The sequence below is a fragment of the Triticum urartu genome, chromosome 4A (assembly GCF_056163025.1).
Source record: "Triticum urartu cultivar PI428250 chromosome 4A, HENAU_Tu73, whole genome shotgun sequence".
NCBI classification, from domain to species: domain Eukaryota; kingdom Viridiplantae; phylum Streptophyta; class Magnoliopsida; order Poales; family Poaceae; genus Triticum; species Triticum urartu.
In genome coordinates, this window is record NC_141876.1 from 464,493,971 (window position 1) to 464,516,378 (window position 22,408).

General features: G+C 44.0%; 2 protein-coding genes across 2 annotated transcripts; one reads left to right on the forward strand and one right to left on the reverse strand.

The window, feature by feature from the left end:
* Nucleotides 1-225: 225 nt before the first annotated feature.
* Nucleotides 226-5,358, reverse strand: PAB7 (poly(A) binding protein 7). The gene is made up of 10 exons (XM_048715603.2): nt 4,972-5,358; nt 3,449-3,567; nt 3,165-3,358; nt 2,790-3,046; nt 2,588-2,694; nt 2,291-2,480; nt 1,887-2,173; nt 1,670-1,801; nt 777-956; nt 226-675 (listed from the first exon to the last, which is right to left on the reverse strand). Exons 1-10 carry the CDS (start codon nt 5,264-5,266, stop codon nt 466-468), a joined length of 1,971 nt encoding a protein of 656 aa, XP_048571560.2. The 5' UTR covers nt 5,267-5,358; the 3' UTR covers nt 226-465.
* Nucleotides 5,359-5,762: 404 nt separating this feature from the next.
* Nucleotides 5,763-8,838, forward strand: LOC125552123 (putative ADP-ribosylation factor GTPase-activating protein AGD6). The gene is made up of 3 exons (XM_048715602.2): nt 5,763-6,700; nt 7,537-7,626; nt 8,072-8,838. The coding sequence occupies exons 1-3, from the start codon at nt 5,897-5,899 to the stop codon at nt 8,579-8,581; spliced, it is 1,404 nt and encodes a 467-aa protein (XP_048571559.1). The 5' UTR covers nt 5,763-5,896; the 3' UTR covers nt 8,582-8,838.
* The last annotated feature ends 13,570 nt before the right edge of the window (nt 8,839-22,408 follow it).

Sequence of the window (22,408 nt, forward strand, 5' to 3'; positions counted from 1 at the left end):
AATCAGAAATAACACATCTAGTAAAGTGGCCTGAACAGCTTGGACTTCAGATAATCTACATGGTTTCAGAAATATAGTCTGATGTGAGTATATGAAGATTGTACGACACCAGGTCTACACTTTAATCTCTATATAGACTCCACAATAAATTAAAATATATGGAGAAACCTTGCAGACTTAAGGCAGAAATGTTCATAACGTCAGAGGAAGAGCAACATAGTAAAGTCACCAAAAGTCATTTATTCTCTATAAGATTCATTCATAGGATGTCATAATAATAATAATAAAACTCGCAAGGTTCTAGCTAAATCCAATATATTTTTATTCTGTATAAGTAACAAGTAACTCATAAGTCCAATCGGTAAAAATTCCACAAACTAAAATAAGAAAGAACGGCTATCTAGTTCCCAAAAATCCCTGTCCAGAAAAGAAAATGGAAGGTTCTTGGCCTGGTTGTGAACCCTCTCAGTTGGCGTTTACACCGGTAGAGTCGAGGAAGCCAGGGTGTAGGGCCTCCAGATCCTCAGGCTTATTTTTTGCCGCTTGCTGCCCTTGGAGAGCTTGCACACACTCGTTAACTTTTGCAGACAAGGTATCCTGCGAATTCAGCATCGAGAGCAAATAAGAAGTATCCAGCTCCAGCAACATTCCAGTGATCTTACTGGCCAGATCAGGCTGCAACAGACAGGGCATACCAAGTTAGTGCAACTGCTAGGTCCCTCAGTTATTGGTTTTGAAAGAAGCAAAATAAGGGATTAAAGTAGATGAGGAATTACATGATATCTCTCGACCAGTGGATATATCCTATTCCCGAGCATATCCCTTTGTTGTTCAGGTGGAGCAGCAGCCAGCAAGCTGGCAAAAGAATCATTCAGCGACGAAATAGGGCCGCCGTGATGGATGGCCAGGCCATTGCTCATAACATCAGGTGGAATGTACTTTGCATGAGCGAATTGCTGCATGACAGGTAGCAGTTTAAACTCTCCAAAAGGAAATAAATTATGCATAACTGGATCAGATAATGTTAACTATGTGCAAGGTAGTTCCCTGCCTAGCAATCCATGCTAGTGAAGTTCTGTCACAAGACAACGTCTAGGTAGTATAATTGAATTGGCAATAGTAACAGGTTGCACCTTAAACTCTTCAGAAGGAAAGAATTATCAAGTACTGTTAATTAATAAAGTGCTAGGTGGTAGCCTAACACTCCGTGTTAGTGAAGTTCTGCCACAAGACAATGTATACTTAGTATGATTGAATTGCCAATAGTAATTGGGGGGGGGGGGGGGGGGGGCTAACTAAAGGAAAAGGATGACGTTTAAATAAGCCACAAAACAATATATTACCTTCTCGTTCCTTAAAAGTTGTTTTGCACATATGTATCTTTCAAAATCTTGACTATTATTATCTTCCAATTTTACTTAGATACTTGAAATACACATGTGTTTGTCTCAAAAAGTATGTTCACGCTATATGCCTTTGCTGAATTATACTGAGATGGAAAATTAGTGGTCAAAATAATCCGTGACAGTGTCAACAAAAAACTTTGCAACAAGATTGTTAGACTAACCACGATTTAAATAGACTAAAAAGTAAAACATTTGTTTTCTCACTAAAAACCGTTTAACATTCGTTAATATTAGATATTTATAAAATGAAGTGATAAACATACCTGCCGGGACATGGACATGAAATCTTTAGCTGTCTGAGCGTGTGACACATAGTTAACAGTGTGGGGAAAAGTCATCATATTCCCGGTCATTCGTCCCCTATTGTTTCTGTACTGCCTTGGAGTATTTGGCATCTATGCAAAAATTAAAGTTAAGAAGTTTTAACCAGTTTTTTGCACTTAAAAAATGAATTTTGAGTAGAACAAGTCAGTGACATACGAGTGGTGCATGAATTTGTTGGATACTATGCGGCGAAGGGTACACATTCTGCCTCCATTCTTGGCCGAACCCAATGGGTGGATACATGAAACCTTGCCTTGAAGGACCCTGGGGAAAGTGTGTACTGGGATGGGCAAAGTACACATGAGGATAACCTGTGGGGATCACAGGGCTTGCAGTTCCTGCCATCGTAGCAAGTTCAGCAAAACGTTGCTCTAGCCTTGCTTTTCTGTCCTCTTTCCTTTGAGCAATAGCAACATACAATGGTTTGCCATAAAACATGACACCTGTTTTATTTCAAACAAAACAAAACATTCTCAGTGTCGTGATGTCAATGTATACATTCTTAGTATCGTGATGTCAATGTATAACTATAAGTCGCTGCAAAATAAATAGAGGATTACCACGCATGTTGCCTACAGCACACTTTGCTTCATCGGGTGTGCTATAACATACAAATCCGAATCCTTTGCTAATGCCCTTGTCATCACGCATAATCTTTACTGATGTAATGTTTCCAAATTCAGCAAAGCGCTCGCGAAGAGTATCATCTTCAACTTCATCACTAATATTTTTGATATACACATTGGACCCCTGTCAAAATTAAATACACATTTGTAAATGAAAGACGTGAATGCATATACGTGAATATATAGGATGGAACAACGAGGAGACATAAAAGAGATAATGATGGAACTTGCATTGCTCTTAGTGATTATTTCATTGCGCTTTTCCTCATGTAAGAGCTGCAAATATTGCTTTCTTTCAGCCTTTTTTTGAGCCCTTGCCACATACAAAGTTTTCGCTCCTAATAATGAAAATATGATTAACATTGTTAAGTAAAAATGCATCGACCATTAAAAGTTATTTGTGAAATGAAAAGCATGGCAGTAATATACATACCCAAAGCCATCCCATTCATGGTCTCTTTTGCTTTCTTGGCACTTTCTGGGGTTTTGAAACTAACAAACCCAAAACCCTTGGATGTTCCATCATCTCTCTTCATTATCTTCACACTAGTTACTTGACCAAACTGAGAGAACTTTAATTTAATAAGTTCTTCTGTCATGTCATCATCTATATTCTTCATATACAAGTTAGTGTACTTGTCATCATTATTGGCGGATCGTTCGCTCTTCTTAACGAAATGAGCAACAAGCCTACACAAGATTGATCATTGTAAAACAAAACTATGTAAGTAGAAATGTTAAAAAAAGAAGACAAAATTAACATAAAATAAAGTCATGTACTAGTTGTATTACAGAAACATTGACTTACAACTCTCTGCCCTCAAAGTAAGAGTTGTTAAGAGTCTCTATTGCAATGTCTGCTGGCTCTTGTGCTGCAAACTGAACAAAACCATAGCCTCTACTTGTGCCATCCTCATTTCTAACAACTTTACAAGATAATATCTCTCCAAACTTGGAGAATAGTTCTTGAAGAATTACATTGTCAACATGATCCCCAAAGTTCTGTCAATTAATACAATATCAAGTTAGTACTTACATATGGCAATACAGAGTGAGAAATATTAGCATGAAGAACATATTTTATCTTTTTACCTTCACAAACACATTTCCAACGCCACTTCTCCTGGCATCGGGATCTCGATTTGACCACATTACTCTAATTGGTTTGTCCAATATAAGGCTATGATTCATCTGCTCCAAAGCAGTCGTTGCTGTCAACAGTTAAAAAACAAGTCAAAAGCCAATCAATTATCCCTCCATAAACAAAAGTAGTTTGGGCATAGGGCCCTGTTGAACAATGAAATCGGTAATAAGATAATGAAGGAAAGAGAGAACGAATAAATAGAAAAGTAGACAAGTTGTTGGTAAAACATACATTATACCTTCAATATATATATTTAAAAAAGAGTAAATTTATACAACAAGCATAGGAAAAACTGGAGAGAGCGACAAGACAGTAGTAATCAACTTATTCATTCACATTTCCATGGATCGGGCATTAACTTAAAAATTGGAAATTGTGCGATTGCAAGACATTGTAAGGAACAATATATATAAAGAAGGGAGTGCGTGCAGACAAAGTCTCCTAAATTATTATTTCTACCATCTTCAATGGAAAAGGAACTCAACTTTGAATAATCGATACCAATCTTTTGCTCCACATCACAATATATCACCGTGCATCTTAAACTTGTACAAAGGAGATGTACTAATAAACATAAATATTACTCTCTCTGTGAACCGGTTCAGCTAGCACCAGAACCAAGCCTCAAAGCCAAACATTGTTTCCTTGCTAACATTGCCGCAATCTCTAGTTTTGGAAGAGATACTAATTCATGCTTCTAGAAACACCAAACATGCATGTAAAAAGGATGGGTTGTAACCCAAATATGGCCAGTTCACGCACTCTCTCTTTCTTTCTCTCACACACACATGACACAAATACATTCCATACATGGTAAAATTTAAAGATTAACAATTACTCCCTCCGTTCCTAAATATGTCTTTTTAGAGATTCCACTACAAATTACATATGGATGTATATAGACATATTTTAGAGAGTAAATTCACTCATTTTGCTCCGTATGTAGTCCATAGTGGAATCTATAAAAAAAACTTATATTTAGGAACGGAGGGAGTAAATTGCATGTGACATACAAGCTCAAGATTAAGCAACGCATGGCAGTTATGTGATGGGTGCACTAGTTGCATGTTGAACAACCCAAACTATGCAATTCCCCCGGTTACCATAAGGGACCGATGATGGCTATCAATTCAAAAGTGGCAACACACTACAGCAACGAAAACGACAGTTGGATGACAACGACCCATATAGCTTGTTCAAACGCCATCAAAGATGTTTGATATATAATTAAACACGCCCACTTTGATGCCACGCAGAGATGTTTGATATATAATTAAACATACCTATTTTGTATAAATCCATGAAATAAGACCGCAATAAATAATGATAGGAAAAAACATGGCACCCCATATCGCTATCAAGGAAAAATCGAAATTGAAGATACATAGCGGTAGCTCACGGTGACATGGTAGAAAAGGAAAAAAATGAGATGGATGGATTGAGACAGTAGCGCGATAGAGAGCGTGTATACCATCGGCTTGGGAGAAGTAATTCACATAGCCGTATCTGAGCGACCTGCTAGTGGCGTTGTCGCGGCAGACGCGTACAGAGGTGACGGCGCCGACCTTGCTGAAGGCGTCGAAGAGGTGTTCCTCCTGTGCGTTCTCGTGGAGATCGCCAACGTAGAGCGCGGGCACCGTAGCGTTGGTTCCCGCGGCAGCCGGCGCCGCCTGATCATCGCTCGCCGCGGCCACGGAGGGCGCGGGCGCGGGCGCGGGCGTCTCCTCCGTCGGCACCTCCACCGCCTCCGGCGCCGCCGCCGCCATGATCGATCGGCTAGGGCTCTCGGCGCGTCGTCGTCCTAACTCCTAACGCAATGCGGGAAACGGAAACGACGGGTCAAAAAACCGCGAGGCGAGAGGAGGGGTCGGTTTTTGTTTGCCGAGCGACGGCCCCGCGTGCGTTTCGGCCCGTCCCGACCCCAAACCACCCGATGGCCACCCGGCTGTATCGCGTGCAGCGCCCACCCACACACCCGAGCCCTACCCGACCCGACTCGGCTACGAGTAGGACTCCTCCTGAGTCCTGACCCCTCGCTCCCTTTCCCAGTTTCCTCGCCCGTCCGTCCCGCTGCTGCTGCGCTGTGGGCCCGGGCTGTCGGCGTCGCGGGCAGTTCGGTTCGGCCGTTCGGCCACGCCTACCGTGAGGAGTCCCCGCCCTGCCCTCCCGCCGCGGGGAGAAATTACCAGCCTGCCATCGGCGCGGCCCCGGCGCGCCCAGGGGCACAAGCGTCCACCGCACGGTATTTGACCTCCCCCTCGCTCGCTCGCTCGCTCCCCGTTCCGTGTCGGCGAGCCCTCCACCACCACCACCACCTCCTTTCCCCCTCCTCGCCCTCCCGCGGCCACCAACCGGCCCCGATCCCGGATCCGGCGCGGCAGATCCGGATCCCGGCGATGGCGTCCACGGCGGCGAGGCGGCTCAGGGAGCTGCAGGGGCAGCCCGGGAACAAGACGTGCGTCGACTGCGCGCAGAGGAACCCGCAGTGGGCCAGCGTCTCCTACGGCGTCTTCATGTGCCTCGAGTGCTCCGGCAAGCACCGGGGCCTCGGCGTGCACATCAGCTTCGTCCGCTCCGTCACCATGGACTCCTGGACCGAGCCGCAGCTCCGCAAGATGGAGGCCGGGGGCAACGACCGCCTCAACGCCTTCCTCACCGCGCGGGGCGTGCCCAAGGACACGCCCCACATCCCCAAGTACAACTCCAACGCCGCCGCCGCCTACCGCGACCGCATCGTCGCCCTCGCCGAGGGCCGCGCGTGGACCGACCCGCCCGTCGTTAAGGAGACGCCCGGATCTGGCGCCCCCGCCCCCGCCAGGAGGCCGCCCTTGCCCGCCGGAGTAGGGGGCGGAGGCGGTGGCGGTGGCGGTGGATGGGACGATTGGGACGACGAGGTCCGTCCGGATATGCGTAGGAACCAATCGGCCGGATCGTTTGCTGGCGCTGGAGCGGATTCGGGGAGACAGCCGACGAGGTCTAAGTCCACTCAGGACATATACACCAAGCAGGAGCTTGAGGCGTCGGCGGCCAGCAAGGAGGATTTTTTCGCTAGGAGAATGGCGGAGAACGAGTCCAAGCCTCAGGGGATCCCTCCCTCTCAGGGCGGCAAGTACGTTGGCTTCGGATCCACCCCGCCGCCGTCGGCGAACAGGAACAACAACGGTGCTGCCCAGGGCGATGTCATGCAGGTCGTTTCCCAGGTAAACGAAACAGGTCATTGTTTTTTATGATATTATCAACTACTCCCTATATACCTGCAAACATAATACTACTAGTACATGATGTATAGTTTTGTGGTTAGAATCAACGAATCTCCAAACATTTCCCCAATACTGCAATAGTATTGGAAGAGCATATACTTCTGTTTTCAAAAAGGAAAATCTGCTATTTCATAAAATTGGTTTCTTCCGGGGATCCTATTACAGCAAGTCATGAATGGCTATATTGTCACCACTGTTAACTATGCATCACTGATATTGCCCCTGTTAGAGTGCTGGGACATCCACATCTTATACTTCATCGGATTTGTGAACCTCCCCTCGCATGTAGTTAAAGTGCCCCTTCTACCGTGTCTTCATTAAGCTATGCATATTGACATAGCTGTGGGATCACCATTTGTAGCCTGATCCTGATCATCAACAATTTCTCCTTATAGACTTAATGTGGTTTATTACTGTACCCCAGCCATTGTTTTTAAAGCGTCCCACCTTGGACGCTTAGGCGGTAAGGTGACCTTGCGGCGCCTTACAATTATGCCCGCTTTAGGCGCTTAGGCGTCACTTAGGCGTCAGGGCAGTTGGTGCTCGCCTTAGTGCCTTATAAACGTCCCCAGCAGCACTCCTTCAGATTATATTAGCAAAGTACATCTGCATCCGTCATTTGGTTACTTAAGGTTATATTTTGTTTGGTGCCAAGCTTGAGATGTCATACTTGGATCATGTGCATATATGGTTAGACAGTCATGTCATAATTGGACATTGTTTTGATTTCTGTTTAATCTCATGAGTATATGTTCCTTACCATTTTACCTTTTCAGGGATTTGGACGCCTTTCGCTTGTTGCAGCATCTGCTGCCCAATCTGCTGCTACTGTTGTCCAAGTTGGCACAAAAGAGATTCAATCAAAGGTACTTGCAATGCTTTGCCTGATTTGTGATATGCAAGAGTTGAATTTCCGTAGTCTAGTTGATCATGAAAAATGCTCTTTGTTCGCTGTGTTTAGCTAGTATCTTGATTAAATCTTGTTAGACTCTCCTGAATACTAATATGATAGGAAGGTGTCCTCCAAGCAAGGTTTGACATTGTAATAGTTATATGAACTGTCTTCTCTGTTTGGAGCAGTCTTAACTCAAGAATATTATTCTATTCATATTTATTTCTACTGCGCCTGATGTTCAGTATCTTGTCTTGTTTCACACTTCCACCCATGACTAGGCGCTGAGTGAACATATCTTGTCATAATCCTTGTCTCAGGATATAGTGCATGCTGAATTTTAGATTATTTGTCGTGTTCTTTATTCTCATGTTACATCGATATTTGTCTTTTAAGAATGTTCCTTCTCTGGAATGCAGATGAGGGAAGGGGGTTATGATCAGAAGGTGAATGAAACTGTCAATGTTGTTACCAATAAAACTGCAGAGATAGGAAGCAGAACCTGGGGGATTATGAAAGGAGTGATGGCATTGGCCACACAAAAGGTAGAGGAATATGCCAAGGAAGGGGGAGTGGGCGGTGGCTGGGGTGATGATTGGCAACAAAGGGAGCAGCAGAACAACAGCAACGAGCCTTACCGCAGGTATGATCAGGAGACCAGCAACGGCAACGGCTGGAATTCTCCGCAAGATGGATCAGCGAAGAACCAGAACCACAATTCCAATTCTTGGGATGATTGGGATGACCAAGACAAGAAGGAAGAGCCTGCCAAGACAAGCCAGAGCAGCGACTCGTGGGCCGGCTGGGATGATGCGAAAGATGACGGTTTTGATAGTTACAGCCATCACAGCCCAGCCAACAAGGGTGGGAGCAATCAGAATGGAACTGCGGGCGGGTCATATTGGGCCGACGGCGGCGGCTTCCGCTGATGCTGGTCTCTTTGTGAGAGCCATATACTTTGCAGAGTTATATGCCAGAAAAATGTGAGCGTGGTTATTATTTCAGGATACCTAAGTGTTGGAGAGTAAAAGAGTTTTTTTTTTGTAAGTTGTCTACAATTGTTATGTCTAGCGGCATGTTCATATGGCCAAGCCTCATTTGAAACTGCCATCCCCAGCTATTAAGAAGCGTCGAATTGAAATTGTAATCTACACATACATACTTCCCCTGCAGATTCTTTATTCCTTGTGCTGATTTGTCGTAGTTGCAAGTGGCAAGAGGGGTGGCACATGCGCTGTCAATTTCTGCTGTATTATATATTGTGATCTTGTTGCCATTGCTTTTCTGGCGCCGATCCACCAGCTGATAAGGCACTGAGACCTTCGGTGCCTTTCTGGCCTTTGGTGCGACATGATTTGCCTTTCGATGGTTGATTCCAGGAAGGGGCTGACTGTGTGTCCACTTTTGGAAGGTCCTACACTGGAAACAACGTATGGCACTTGATTCCAGGAAGGGGCTGACTGTGTGTCCCCTTTTGGAAGATCCTACACTGAAAAAAACGTGTGCCCTTATAATATCTGATTTGCTCATCTAACTCGTACACTATTTTATCAACCAAATGAACAAAATAAAAAATCGTCACAAATCTCCACATTAAAATTTAACGATGTAGGAGTGAGTTATTGCCCTTGTAATACTGGTATTTATGCCTTTATTATGATGGACATAAATACAATACTGTACTCTTATGAAACTGTAGTTTTGACCTAGAGCAGAGACCTCAAGTAGTCTACTTGCCCCATTTTTTGTTGTTGTGAATGTACTCCAGCATGCAATGATAATCCTATGTATTATCACAGTCCTCATGTGGAGAGACAGATAGGGTACAGCGAGGAGGTGCACCTGCTGGGGCTTTTGCTTAGTTGGAGCATGTGCATGCCAACTTGTATCCAGAATTCGATCATGTGGTCCATGTGGGTCACTCCATGGATTCTCCATCACTGGTCCAGTATAAAATATCCCCAATAACCATTTGGCAGTGCAATAGGATTCTTAGAGTTCTCTGAGTATTGATGAAGACATTAAGTTTCTGTACCCTTTTTGTGATCTGGATCCTGAGCTCCACAAAACCTGATGATTATGTATGTGCATTGTTGTGTTCTGGAAAACTCGAGTAAATTTACGATAAAATTCAAACAGAAAGTCATGTGTAAGACGTGCTCCGAAAACCGTCGTAAAATGTAGAGTAAAATCAGGAGAGGTGAGAATTTGATAGTTTGAGAATGTACGAAGGATCTGAAGACTCAAAACCTAGATGTTGCATTGATGTCTTTATGCATCATTATCTTCTATTATTTACACTTCGTTAGAGATAGTAATTTTTATAGGAAATTGTTAGGTAGGAGTATAACCTAAGGCAACGTACTGAATAAGAATCTTTAGTTGCTTCAAATTTGAACGTAAATTTGCAACATTGAACTAGAGTTCCAAAATATTCATATTATTCTATTACAAAATTAAAATAATAAATAGTGAAGGTTGAACTAAAATAGTATTGAAGCATTGATTTGGCGAGCTCTAGCCAAACAATTTTAGACCTAGGTGAGAATCAATCTTGGCATCACACTATTCTCATTGAAAATTGCATTTCCAAACAAACACATAGCTTTATCAATTTCCAAACAAACAAAGCTTGACAGTTATTGGTTTTCCCGGACTCGTTGTGCAAAGGTGATGAAAGCAAATTATTATCCTCATGGGCATTTGTTGGACATTGTATTCCCTCAAGTGGCATCGGCTACTTGGCAAGGTATTGATGTAGGGTAGAACCCTAGTGGCCCGATCTTTCACGATAGGAGCGGAATCCCGCGAAGAACACGAAGAACACGAGGTGGAAAGAGAGGGAAAACACAAGGGGAACACAAGAGAAACACTAGACCAACAAGAATAAGTCACACATGTGCTAGATTCTCGAATACATAAGAGAAGATACACGATCCACGGACAACTAAGGACGATACAAGGGTAGCCGGTCTTCTCCGTGAGGAGGTCTTGAATCCACGGGGGGATCTTCCCTTAGAAAGGGGGCTTGAATCCAAAGGGATCTTCTCCGAAGAGGCCGCGGTCTCTCGCACGGAGGAGATCCGATATGGATGAGCGTAGCTCTATCTCTCAAATGAGCTAAACCAACGCTGCCCCTAGTACGGAGCTAAGGGACAAGTATTTATAGTCCAAGGGGTAAGTTGGGGGATACATGGGGTGAAACCCCTTTCACTGCGCACAGGCAGGGCGGTAGTACCGGTCATGGGGGCGGTTGTACCGCTGGGCGCTCAGGTACTGGTTCCTGGAGGTACTTGCGGATGTGCTCAGCGGTTGTACCGGTGCTTGGGGCGGTTGTACCGGTCAGGTGGCTGTTACGGGGATAAACCGGTGCTGCACCGGCCTTGCACCGCTCGATCACAGAAGCTTGGCCGGTTGTTGGGCGGTGGTTGAGCGGTTGCACCGCTTGTGGGTCTTCAGCGGTAGTACCGCTCGGGCTGTAGCGGCTGGCTCTCCTTCCCTTGCTCCCGCGCGCACTTGGCCTTGGCCCGTTGGCTCTCCATGATCTCCTCGGATGGGCCTGAGTATGCACAAGGCCCGCGCTTGAGGTAGCATCCGTGTCTTACATGCGGAAAGGGAAGATTCGGAAAGGAGCGAGTTCACCTTGTGTCCAATGGCGTATGCTTGAGGTCTCAACATATGGGCACTAGGGGCTTGGGGAGAAGTCGTAGTGTACATGGGGATGATCATAGGATGCTCCGCATCATCTCCCCTCCCTTGGGAAAGATCCGACCTCGGATCGAAAACCTCATCTCCATGGAAACGGTTGTCGTCGACGGACTTGTAGTTGGACGAAGTGGAAGACATGGCACAATCCAAGTACTCCAAGGTGTCTCCGGAGTGGTACACATGCAAAAAGAGCAAACACAAACGACACTTGGAAATACAATGGTTAGCGCACACAAGGTGTCCATCATGTAAGAATGAGTCCGTGCAACAAGATTGATCCTGACAAGGTGCATGAAGCTTATCAAGATTATCTAGAAAGATATGCAAATCATTCATGGGCGAAAATGCAATCATTGTGCACACATATGTGTTGTGAATGTGATCAATGCAACCACGGTGCAAAATGATGTCATAGAGAGACGGTGTATCAAAAGCATGAACATGGTAATTGGTGCTCAATGTGACTATGTGATCATGCAATTGATGGTGGGCAATATGATCATGATGTATGAATATGCCATCAAGAAAGATCACAAAAAATTTGCTAAGGAAATGCACAAGCTCATATATCATGGGTGACATGGGAATACAAGATGCAACAAGGCAATCGTAATATGAGTCAATCCATGCATAAGATGCAAATTTGTCATGTGTATGATATGTCCATCGAGCATGACATGTGTGGGCACAATCAACAAGTATGGTATTCTGACTTTGGGTGAGGAAGATTTTATTTCTTTGCACTACAAGAAACACAGGCTGTTCTCACTTAAAACTGCGTATAGATTGGCGCTGAACCTAACGGACACTAATATGGAGTTAGGGAGTTCCGGTGGTGATGTAAATGGGGAAAGGAGGCTATGAAATATTATTGGAAGGCTCGGATCTCTCAGTAAATCAGAATTTTTGCATGGCGTGTTGCTACAGACAGTTTTGCGGTTCAAGATAACAGAGTTAAACACCATCACACTGGAGGAAATATGCCCTAGAGGCAATAATAAAGTTGTTATTTATATTTTCTTATATAATGATAAATGTTTATTATTCATGCTAGAATTGTATTAACCGGAAACTTAGTACATGTGTGAATACATAGACAAAGAGAGTGTCACTAGTTTGCCTCTACTTGACTAGCTCGTTGAATCAATGATGGTTATGTTTCCTAACCATAGACATGAGTTGCCATTTGATTAACGGGATCACATCATTAGAGAATGATGTGATTGACTTGACCGATCTGTTAGCTTAGCACGATGATCATTTAGTTTGTTGCTATTGCTTTCTCCATAACTATACATGTTCCTATGACTATGAGATCATGCAAGATGCAACTCCCGAATACCGGAGGAACACTTTGTGTGCTACCAAACATCGCAACGTAACTAGGTGATTATAAAGGTGCTCTACAGGTGTCTCTGATGGTGTTTGTTGAGTTGGCATGGATCAAGATTATGATTTGTCACTCCGATTGTCGGAGAGGTATCTCTGGGCCCTCTCGGTAATGTACATCACTATAAGCCTTGCAAGCAATGTAGCTAATGAGTTAGTTACGGGATGTAGCATTACGGAACGAGTAAAGAGACTTGCCGGTAACTGTTGGGGAACGTAGTAATTTCAAAAAATTTCCTACGCACACGCAAGATCATGGTGATGCATAGCAACGAGAGGGGGAATATGATCTACGTACCTTGTAGATCGACAACGGAAGCGTTTGGTTGATGTAGTCGTACATCTTCATGGCCCGACCGATCAAGCACCGAAACTACGGCACCTCCGAGTTCTAGCACACGTTCAGCTCGATGACGATCCCCGGGCTCCGATCCAGCAAAGCGTCGGGGAGGAGTTCCGTCAGCACGACGGCGTGGTGACGATCTTGATGTTCTACCGTCGCAGGGCTTCGCCTAAGAACTGCTACAATATTATCGAGGACTATGGTGGCAGGGGGCGCCGCACACGGCTAAGAATATGATCACGTGGATCAACTTGTGTGTTCTAGGGTGCCTCTGCCTCAGTATATAAAGGACCAAGGGGGGGAGGCTGGCCGGCCACATAGGGCGCGCCAGGAGAGTCCTACTCCCTCTGGGAGTAGGATTCCCCCCCCCCCCCAATCCTAGTTGGAATAGGACTTGTGGAAGGGGGAAAAGAGAGAGAGGGCCGGCCCCCTCTCCTTGTCCAATTCGGACCAAGGGAGGGGAGGGGCGCACGGCCCATGTAGGGCTGCCTCTTCTCGTTTCCACTAAGGCCCATCATGGCCCATTTAGCTCCCAGGGGGTTCCGGTAACCTCCCGGTACTCCGGTAAAATCCCGATTTCACCCAGAACACTTCCGATATCCAAACATAGGCTTCCAATATATCAATCTTTATGTATCGACCATTTCGAGACTCCTCGTCATGTCCGTGATCATATCCGGGACTCCGAACAACCTTCGGTACATCAAAATGCATAAACTCATAATATAACTGTCATCGTAACCTTAAGCGTGCGGACCCTACGGGTTCGAGAACAATGTAGACATGACCGAGACATGTCTCCGGTCAATAACCAATAGCGGGACCTGGATGCCCATATTGGCTCCTACATATTCTACGAAGATCTTTATCGGTCAGACCACATAACAACATACGTCGTTCCCTTTGTCATCGGTATGTTACTTGCCTGAGATTCGATCGTCGGTATTCCAATACCTAGTTCAATCTCGTTGCCGGCAAGTCTCTTTACTCGTTCTGTAATACATCATCCCGCAACTAACTCATGTAGCTGCAATGCTTGCAAGGCTTATGTGATGTGCATTACCGAGAGGGCCCAGAGATACCTCTCCGACAATCGGAGTGACAAATCCTAATCTCGAAATACGCCAACCCAACATGTACCTTTGGAGACACCTGTAGAGCTCCTTTATAATCACCCAGTTACGTTGTGACGTTTGGTAGCACACAAAGTGTTCCTCCGACAAACGGGAGTTGCATAATCTCATAGTCATAGGAACATGTATAAGTCATGAAGAAAGCAATAGCAACATACTAAACGATCGGGTGCTAAGCTAATGAAATGGGTCATGTCAATCAGATCATTCAACTAATGATGTGATCCCGTTAATCAAATAACAACTCTTTGTCCATGGTTAGGAAACATAACCATCTTTGATTAACGAGCTAGTCAAGTAGAGGCATACTAGTGACACTCTGTTTGTCTATGTATTCACACATGTATTATGTTTCCGGTTAATACAATTCTAGCATGAATAATAAACATTTATCATGATATAAGGAAATAAATAATAACTTTATTATTGCCTCTAGGGCATATTTCCTTCAGTCTCCCACTTGCACTAGAGTCAATAATCTAGATCACATCGCCATGTGATTTAACATCAATAGTTCACATCTTTATGTGATTGGTTCACATCTCCATGTGACTAACACCCAAAGGGTTTACTAGATTCAATAATCTAGTTCACATCGCTATGTGATTAAGACCCAAAAAGTGATCATGTTTTGCTTGTGAGAGAAGTTTAATCAACGGGTCTGCCACATTCAGATCCGCATCTATTTTGCAAATTTCTATGTCAACAATGCTTTGCATGGAGCTACTCTAGCTAATTTCTCCCACTTTCAATATGTATCCAGATTCAGACTTAGAGTCATCTGGATCAGTGTCAAAACTTGCATCGACGTAACCCTTTACGACGAACCTTTTGTCACCTCCGTAATCGAGAAACATATCCTTATTCCAGTAAGGATAATTTTGACCGCTGTCCAGTGATCTACTCCTAGATCACTATTGTACTCCCATGCCAATCAGTGTAGGGTATACAATAGATCTGGTACACAACATGGCATACTTTATAGAACCTATGGCTGAGGCATAGGGAATGACTTTCATTCTCTTTCTATCTTCTGCCGTGGTCGGGCTTTGAGTCTTACTCAATTTCACACCTTATGACACAGGCAAGAACTCTTTCTTTGACTGTTCCATTTTGAACTACTTCAAAATCTTGTCAAGGTATGTACTCATTGAAAAAACTTATCAAGCGTCTTGATCTATCTCTATAGATCTTGATGCTCAATATGTAAGCAGCTTCTTCGAGGTCTTTCTTTGAAAAAACTCCTTTCAAACACTCCTTTATGCTTTGCAGAATAATTCTACATTATTTCCAATCAACAATATGTCATTCACATATACTTATCAGAAATGCTGTAGTGCTCCCACTCACTTTCTTGTAAATACAGGCTTCACCGCAAGTCTATATAAAACTATATCCTTTGATCAACTTATCAAAGCGTATATTCCGACTCCGAGATGCTTGCACCAGTCCATAGATGGATCGCTGGAGCTTGCATATTTAGCACCTTTAGGATTGACAAAACCTTCTGGTTGCATCATATACAACTCTTCTTTAATAAATCCATTAAGGAATGCAGTTTTGTTTATCCATTTGCCAGATTTCATAAAATGCGACAATAGCTAACATGATTCGGACAGACTTAAGCATAGATACGAGTGAGAAACTCTCATCGTAGTCAACACCTTGAACTTGTCGAAAACCTTTTGCGACAATTCTAGCTTTGTAGATAGTAACACTAGTATCAGCGTCCGTCTTCCTCTTGAAGATCCATTTATTTTCTATGGCTTACCGATCATCGGGCAAGTCAACCAAAGTCCACACTTTGTTCTCATACATGGATCCCATCTTAGATTTCATGGCCTCAAGCCATTTCTCGGAATTTGGGCTCATCATTGCTTCCTCATAGTTCGTAGGTTCGTCATGGTCAAGTAACATGACCTCCAGAACAGGATTACCGTACCACTTTGGTGCGGATCTCAATCTGGTTTACCTACGAGGTTCGGTAGTAACTTGATCTGAAGTTACATGATCATCATCATTAGCTTCCTCACTAATTGGTGTAGGAGTCACAGGAACAAATTTCTGTGATGAACTACTTTCCAATAAAGGAGAAGGTACAATTACCTTATCAAGTTTTCTACTTTCCTCCCACTCACTTCTTTCAAGAGAAACTCCTTCTCTGGAAAGGATCCATTCTCAGCAACGAATATCTTGCCTTCGGATCTGTGATAGAAGGTGTTGTACCCAACATTTTCTTTAGGGTATCCTATGAAGACGCATTTTTCCGATTTGGGTTTGAGCTTATCAGGATGAAACTTTTTCACATAAGCATCACAACCCCAAACTTTAAGAAACGACAACTTTGGTTTCTTGCCAAACCACAGTTCATAAGGCGTCGTCTCAACGGATTTTGATGGTGCCCTATTTAATGTGAATGCAGCTGTCTCTAATGCATAACCCCAAAACGATAGTGGTAGATCGGTAAGATACATCATAGATTGCACTATATCCAATAAAGTACGGTTATGACGTTCGGACACACCATTATGCTGTGGTGTTCCAGGTGGCGTGAGTAGTGAAACTATTTCACATTGTTTTAACTGAAGACCAAACTCGTAACTCAAATATTTTACCTCTGCGATCATATCGTAGAAACTTTTATTTTCTTGTCACGATGATTTTCCACTTCACTCTGAAATTCTTTGAACTGTTCAAATGTTTCAGACTTATGTTTCATCAAGTAGATATCCCCATATTTGCTCAAATCATCTTGTGAAGGTCAGAAAATAATGATACCTGTTGTAAGCCTTAATATTCATCGGACCACATACATCAGTATGTATGATTTCCAACAAATCTGTTGCTTGCTTCATTGTTCCGGAGAATGGCGTTTTAGACATCTTGCCCATAAGGCATGGTTCGCAAGCATCAAGTGATTCATAATCAAGTGATTCCAAAATCCCATCAGCATGGAGTTTCTTCATGCGCTTTACACCAATATGACCTAAACGGCAGTGCCACAAATAAGTTGCACTATCATTATTAACTTCGCATCTTTTGGTTTCAATATTATGAATATGTGTATCATTAAGATCGAGATCCAATGAACTATTTTCATTGGGTGTGTAACCATATAAGGTTTTATTCATGTAAACAGAACAACAATTTATTCTTTTACTTAAATGAATAACCGTATTACAATAAACATGATCAAATCATATTCATGCTCAACGCAAACACCAAATAACACTTATTTAGGTTCAACACTAATCCCGAAAGTATAGGAGTGTGCGATGATGATCATATCAATCTTGGAACCACTTCCAACACACATCGTCACTTCACCCTTAACTAGTCTCTGTTCATTCTGCAACTCCTGTTTCGCGTTACTGCTCTTAGCAACTGATCCAGTATCAAATACTGAGGGGTTGCTATAAACACTAGTAAATTACACATCAATAACATGTATATCAAATATACTTATGTTCACTTTGCCATCCTTCTTATCCGCCAATCACTTGGGGTAGTTCCGCTTCCAGTGACCAGTCCCTTTGCAGTAGAAGCACTTAGTCTCAGGCTTAGGATCAGACTTGGGCTTCTTCACCTGAGCAGCAACTTGCTTGCCGTTCTTCTTGAAGTTCCCCTTCTTCCCTTTACCCTTTTCTTGAAACTAGTGGTCTTTTCAACCATCAACACTTGATGTTTTTCTTGATTTCTACCTTCGTTGATTTCAGCATCACGAAGAGCTTGGGAGTTGTTTCCGTTATCTCTTGCATATTATAGTTCATCACGAAGTTCTACTAACTTGGTGATGGTGACTAGAGAATTCTGTCAATCACTATCTTATCTGGAAGATGAACTCCCACTTGATTCAAGCGATTGTAGTACCCAGACAATCTGAGCACATGCTCACTAGTTGAGCGATTCTCCTCCATCTTTTAGCTATAGAGCTTGTTGGGGATTTCATATCTCTCAACTCGGGTATTTGCTTGAAATATTAACTTCAACTCCTGGAACATCTCATATGGTCCATGACGTTCAAAACGTCTTTGAAGTCCCGATTCTAAGCCATTAAGCATGGTGCACTAAACTATCAAGTAGTCATCATATTGAGCTAGCCAAACGTTCATAACGTCTGCATCTGCTCCTGCAATAGGTCTATCACCTAGCGGTGCATCAAGGACATAATTCTTCTGTGCAGCAATGAGGATAAACCTCAGATCACGGATCCAATCCGCATCATTGCTACTAACATCTTTCAACACAATTTTCTCTAGGAACATATCAAAATAAACGGGAAGCAACAACGCGAGCTATTGATCTACAACATAATTTGCAAAATACTACCAGGACTAAGTTCATGATAAATTTAAGTTCAATTAATCATATTACTTAAGAACTCCCACTTAGATAGACATCCCTCTAATCCTCTAAGTGATCACGTGATCCAAATCAACTAAACCATGTCCGATCATCACGTGAGATGGAGTAGTTTCATTGGTGAACATCGCTATGTTGATCATATCTACTATATGATTCACGCTCGACCTTTCGGTCTCCGTGTTCCGAGGCCATATCTGTATATGCTTGGCTCGTCAAGTATAACCTGAGTATTCCGCGTGTGCAACTGTTTTGCACCCGTTGTATTTGAACGTAGAGCCTATCACACCCGATCATCACGTGGTGTCTCAGCACGAAGAACTTTCGCAACGGTGCATACTCAGGGAGAACACTTCTTGATAATTAGTGAGAGATCATCTTAAAATGCTACCGTCAAACTAAGCAAAAATAAGATGTATAAAAGATAAACATCATATGCAATCAAAATATGTGACATGATATGGCCATCATCATCTTGCTTCTTTGATCTCCATCTCCAAAGTACTGTTATGATCTATATCGTCACCGGCATGACACCATGATCTCCATCATCTTGATCTATATCAATGTGTCGTCGCGTGGTCGTCTCGCCAACAATTGCTCTTGCAACTATTGCTATCGCATAGCGATAAAGTAAAGCAGTTATTGTGCGCTTGCATCTTATGCAATGGAGAGACAACCATAAGGATTTTGCCAGTTGCCGATAACTTCAACAAAACATGATCATCTCATACAACAACTTATATCTCATCACGTCTTGACCATATCACATCACAACATGCCCTGCAAAAACAAGTTAGACGTCCTCTACTTTGTTGTTGCAAGTTTTACGTGGCTGCTATGGGCTTAAGTAAGAACCAATCTCACCTACGCATCAAAACCACAACGATAGTTTGTCAATTTGACTCCGTTTTAACCTTCGCAAGGACCGGGCGTAGCCACACTTGGTTCAACTAAAGTTGGAGAAACTGTCACCCACAAGCCACCTCTGTGCAAAGCACGTCGGGAGAACCGGTCTCGCGTAAGCGTACGCGTAATGTCGGTCTGGGCCGCTTCATCCAACAATACCGCCAAACCAAAGTATGACATGCTGGTAGGCAGTATGACTTATATCGCCCACAACTCACTTGTGTTCTACTCGTGCATATAACATCAACATATAAAACCTAGGCTCGGATGCCACTGTTGGGGAACGTAGTAATTTCAAAAAATTTCCTACGCACATGCAAGATCATGGTGATGCATAGCAACGAGAGGGGGAGTATGATCTACGTACCTTGTAGATCGACAACGGAAGCGTTTGGTTGATGTAGTCATACGTCTTCACGGCCCGACCGATCAAGCACCGAAACTACGGCACCTCCGAGTTCTAGCACACGTTCAGCTCGATGACGATCCCCGGGCTCCGATCCAGCAAAGCGTCAGGGAGGAGTTCCGCCAGCACGACGGCGTGGTGACGATCTTGATGTTCTACCGTCGTAGGGCTTCGCCTAAGCACTGCTACAATATTATCAAGGACTATGGTGACAGGGGCGCCGCACACGGCTAAGAATATGATCACGTGGATCAACTTGTGTGTTCTAGGGTGCCTCTGCCTCAGTATATAAAGGACCAAGGGGGGGAGGCTGGCCGGCCACATAGGGCGCGCCAGGAGAGTCCTACTCCCTCTGGGAGTAGGATTCCCCCCCAATCCTAGTTGGAATAGGACTTGTGGAAGGGGGAAAAGAGAGAGAGAGGGGCCGGCCCCCTCTCCTTGTCCAATTCGGACCAAGGGAGGGGAAGGGCGCGCGGCCCATGTAGGGATGCCTCTTCTCTTTTCCACTAAGGCCCATCATGGCCCATTTAGCTCCCGGGGGGTACCGGTAACCTCCCGGTACTCCGGTAAAATCCCGATTTCACCCAGAACACTTCCGATATCCAAACATAGGCTTCCAATATATTAATCTTTATGTCTCGACCATTTCGAGACTCCTCGTCATGTCCGTGATCATATCCGGGACTCCGAACAACCTTCGGTACATCAAAATGCATAAACTCATAATATAACTGTCATCGTAACCTTAAGCGTGCGGACCCTACGGGTTCGAGAACAATGTAGACATGACCGAGACATGTCTCCGGTCAATAACCAATAGCGGGACCTGGATGCCCATATTGGCTCCTACATATTCTACGAAGATCTTTATCGGTCAGACCACATAACAACATACGTCGTTCCCTTTGTCATCGGTATGTTACTTGCCTGAGATTCGATCGTCGGTATTCCAATACCTAGTTCAATCTCGTTGCCGGCAAGTCTCTTTACTCGTTCTGTAATACATCATCCCGCAACTAACTCATGTAGCTGCAATGCTTGCAAGGCTTATGTGATGTGCATTACCGAGAGGGCCTAGAGATACCTCTCCGACAATCGGAGTGACAAATCCTAATCTTGAAATACGCCAACCCAACATGTACCTTTGGAGACACCTGTAGAGCTCCTTTATAATCACCCAGTTACGTTGTGACGTTTGGTAGCACACAAAGTGTTCCTCCGGCAAACGGGAGTTGCATAATCTCATAGTCATAGGAACATGTATAAGTCATGAAGAAAGCAATAGCAACATACTAAACGATCGGGTGCTAAGCTAATGAAATGGGTCATGTCAATCAGATCATTCAACTAATGATGTGATCCCGTTAATCAAATAACAACTCTTTGTCCATGGTTAGGAAACATAACCATCTTTGATTAACGAGCTAGTCAAGTAGAGGCATACTAGTGACACTCTGTTTGTCTATGTATTCACACATGTATTATGTTTCCGGTTAATACAATTCTAGTATGAATAATAAACATTTATCATGATATAAGGAAATAAATAATAACTTTATTATTGCCTCTAGGGCATATTTCCTTCAGTAACAAGATTGAACTAGGTATTGAGATACCAACGATCGAATCTCGGGCAAGTAACATACCGATGACAAAGGGAACAACGTATACCGTTATGCGGTTTGACTGATAAAGATCTTCATAGAATATGTAGGAGCTAATATGAGCATCCAGGTTCCACTATTGGTTATTGACCGGAGACATGTCTCGGTCATGTCTACATAGTTCTTGAACCCGTAGGGTCCACACGCTTAACGTTCAGTGACTATTGGTATTATGAGTTTATGTGATTTGATGCACCGATGGTTGCTCGGAGTCCCAGATGAGATCACGGACATGACGAGGAGTCTCGAAATGATCGAGCCGTAAAGATTGATATATTGGAAGGCTATATTCGGACATCGTAAAGGTTCCGAGTGATCCGGGTATTTTTCGAAGTACCGGGGAGTTACGGGAATACGGGAGTACATATGGGCCTTAGTGGGCTTTAAGGGGAAAAGAGGAGAAGCCACGAGGGCTGGACGCGCGCCCCCCATGGGCCTAGTCTGAATTGGACTAGGGGAGGGGCTGCGCCCCCTCTTTCCTTCCCCTCCCCTTCTCCTTCCTTCCCCCTCCTAGTAGGACTAGGAAAGGAGGAATCCTACTAGTAGGAGTAGGATTCCTCCCCCCTTGGCGCGCCTAGAGAGGCCGGCCGGCCTCCCCTCCCTCCTTTATATACGTGGGGAGGGGGGCACCCTAGAACACACAAGTTGATTGTTCCAAGCCGTGTGCGGTGCCCCCTCCACCATAATCCACCTCGATCATATCATAGTAGTGCTTAGGCGAAGCCCTGCATCGGTAGCAACATCATCACCATTATCACGCTGTCGTGCTGACGAAACTCTCCCCCGAAGCTCTACTGGATCGTGAGTTTGTAGGACGTCACCGAGCTGAACGTGTGCAGATC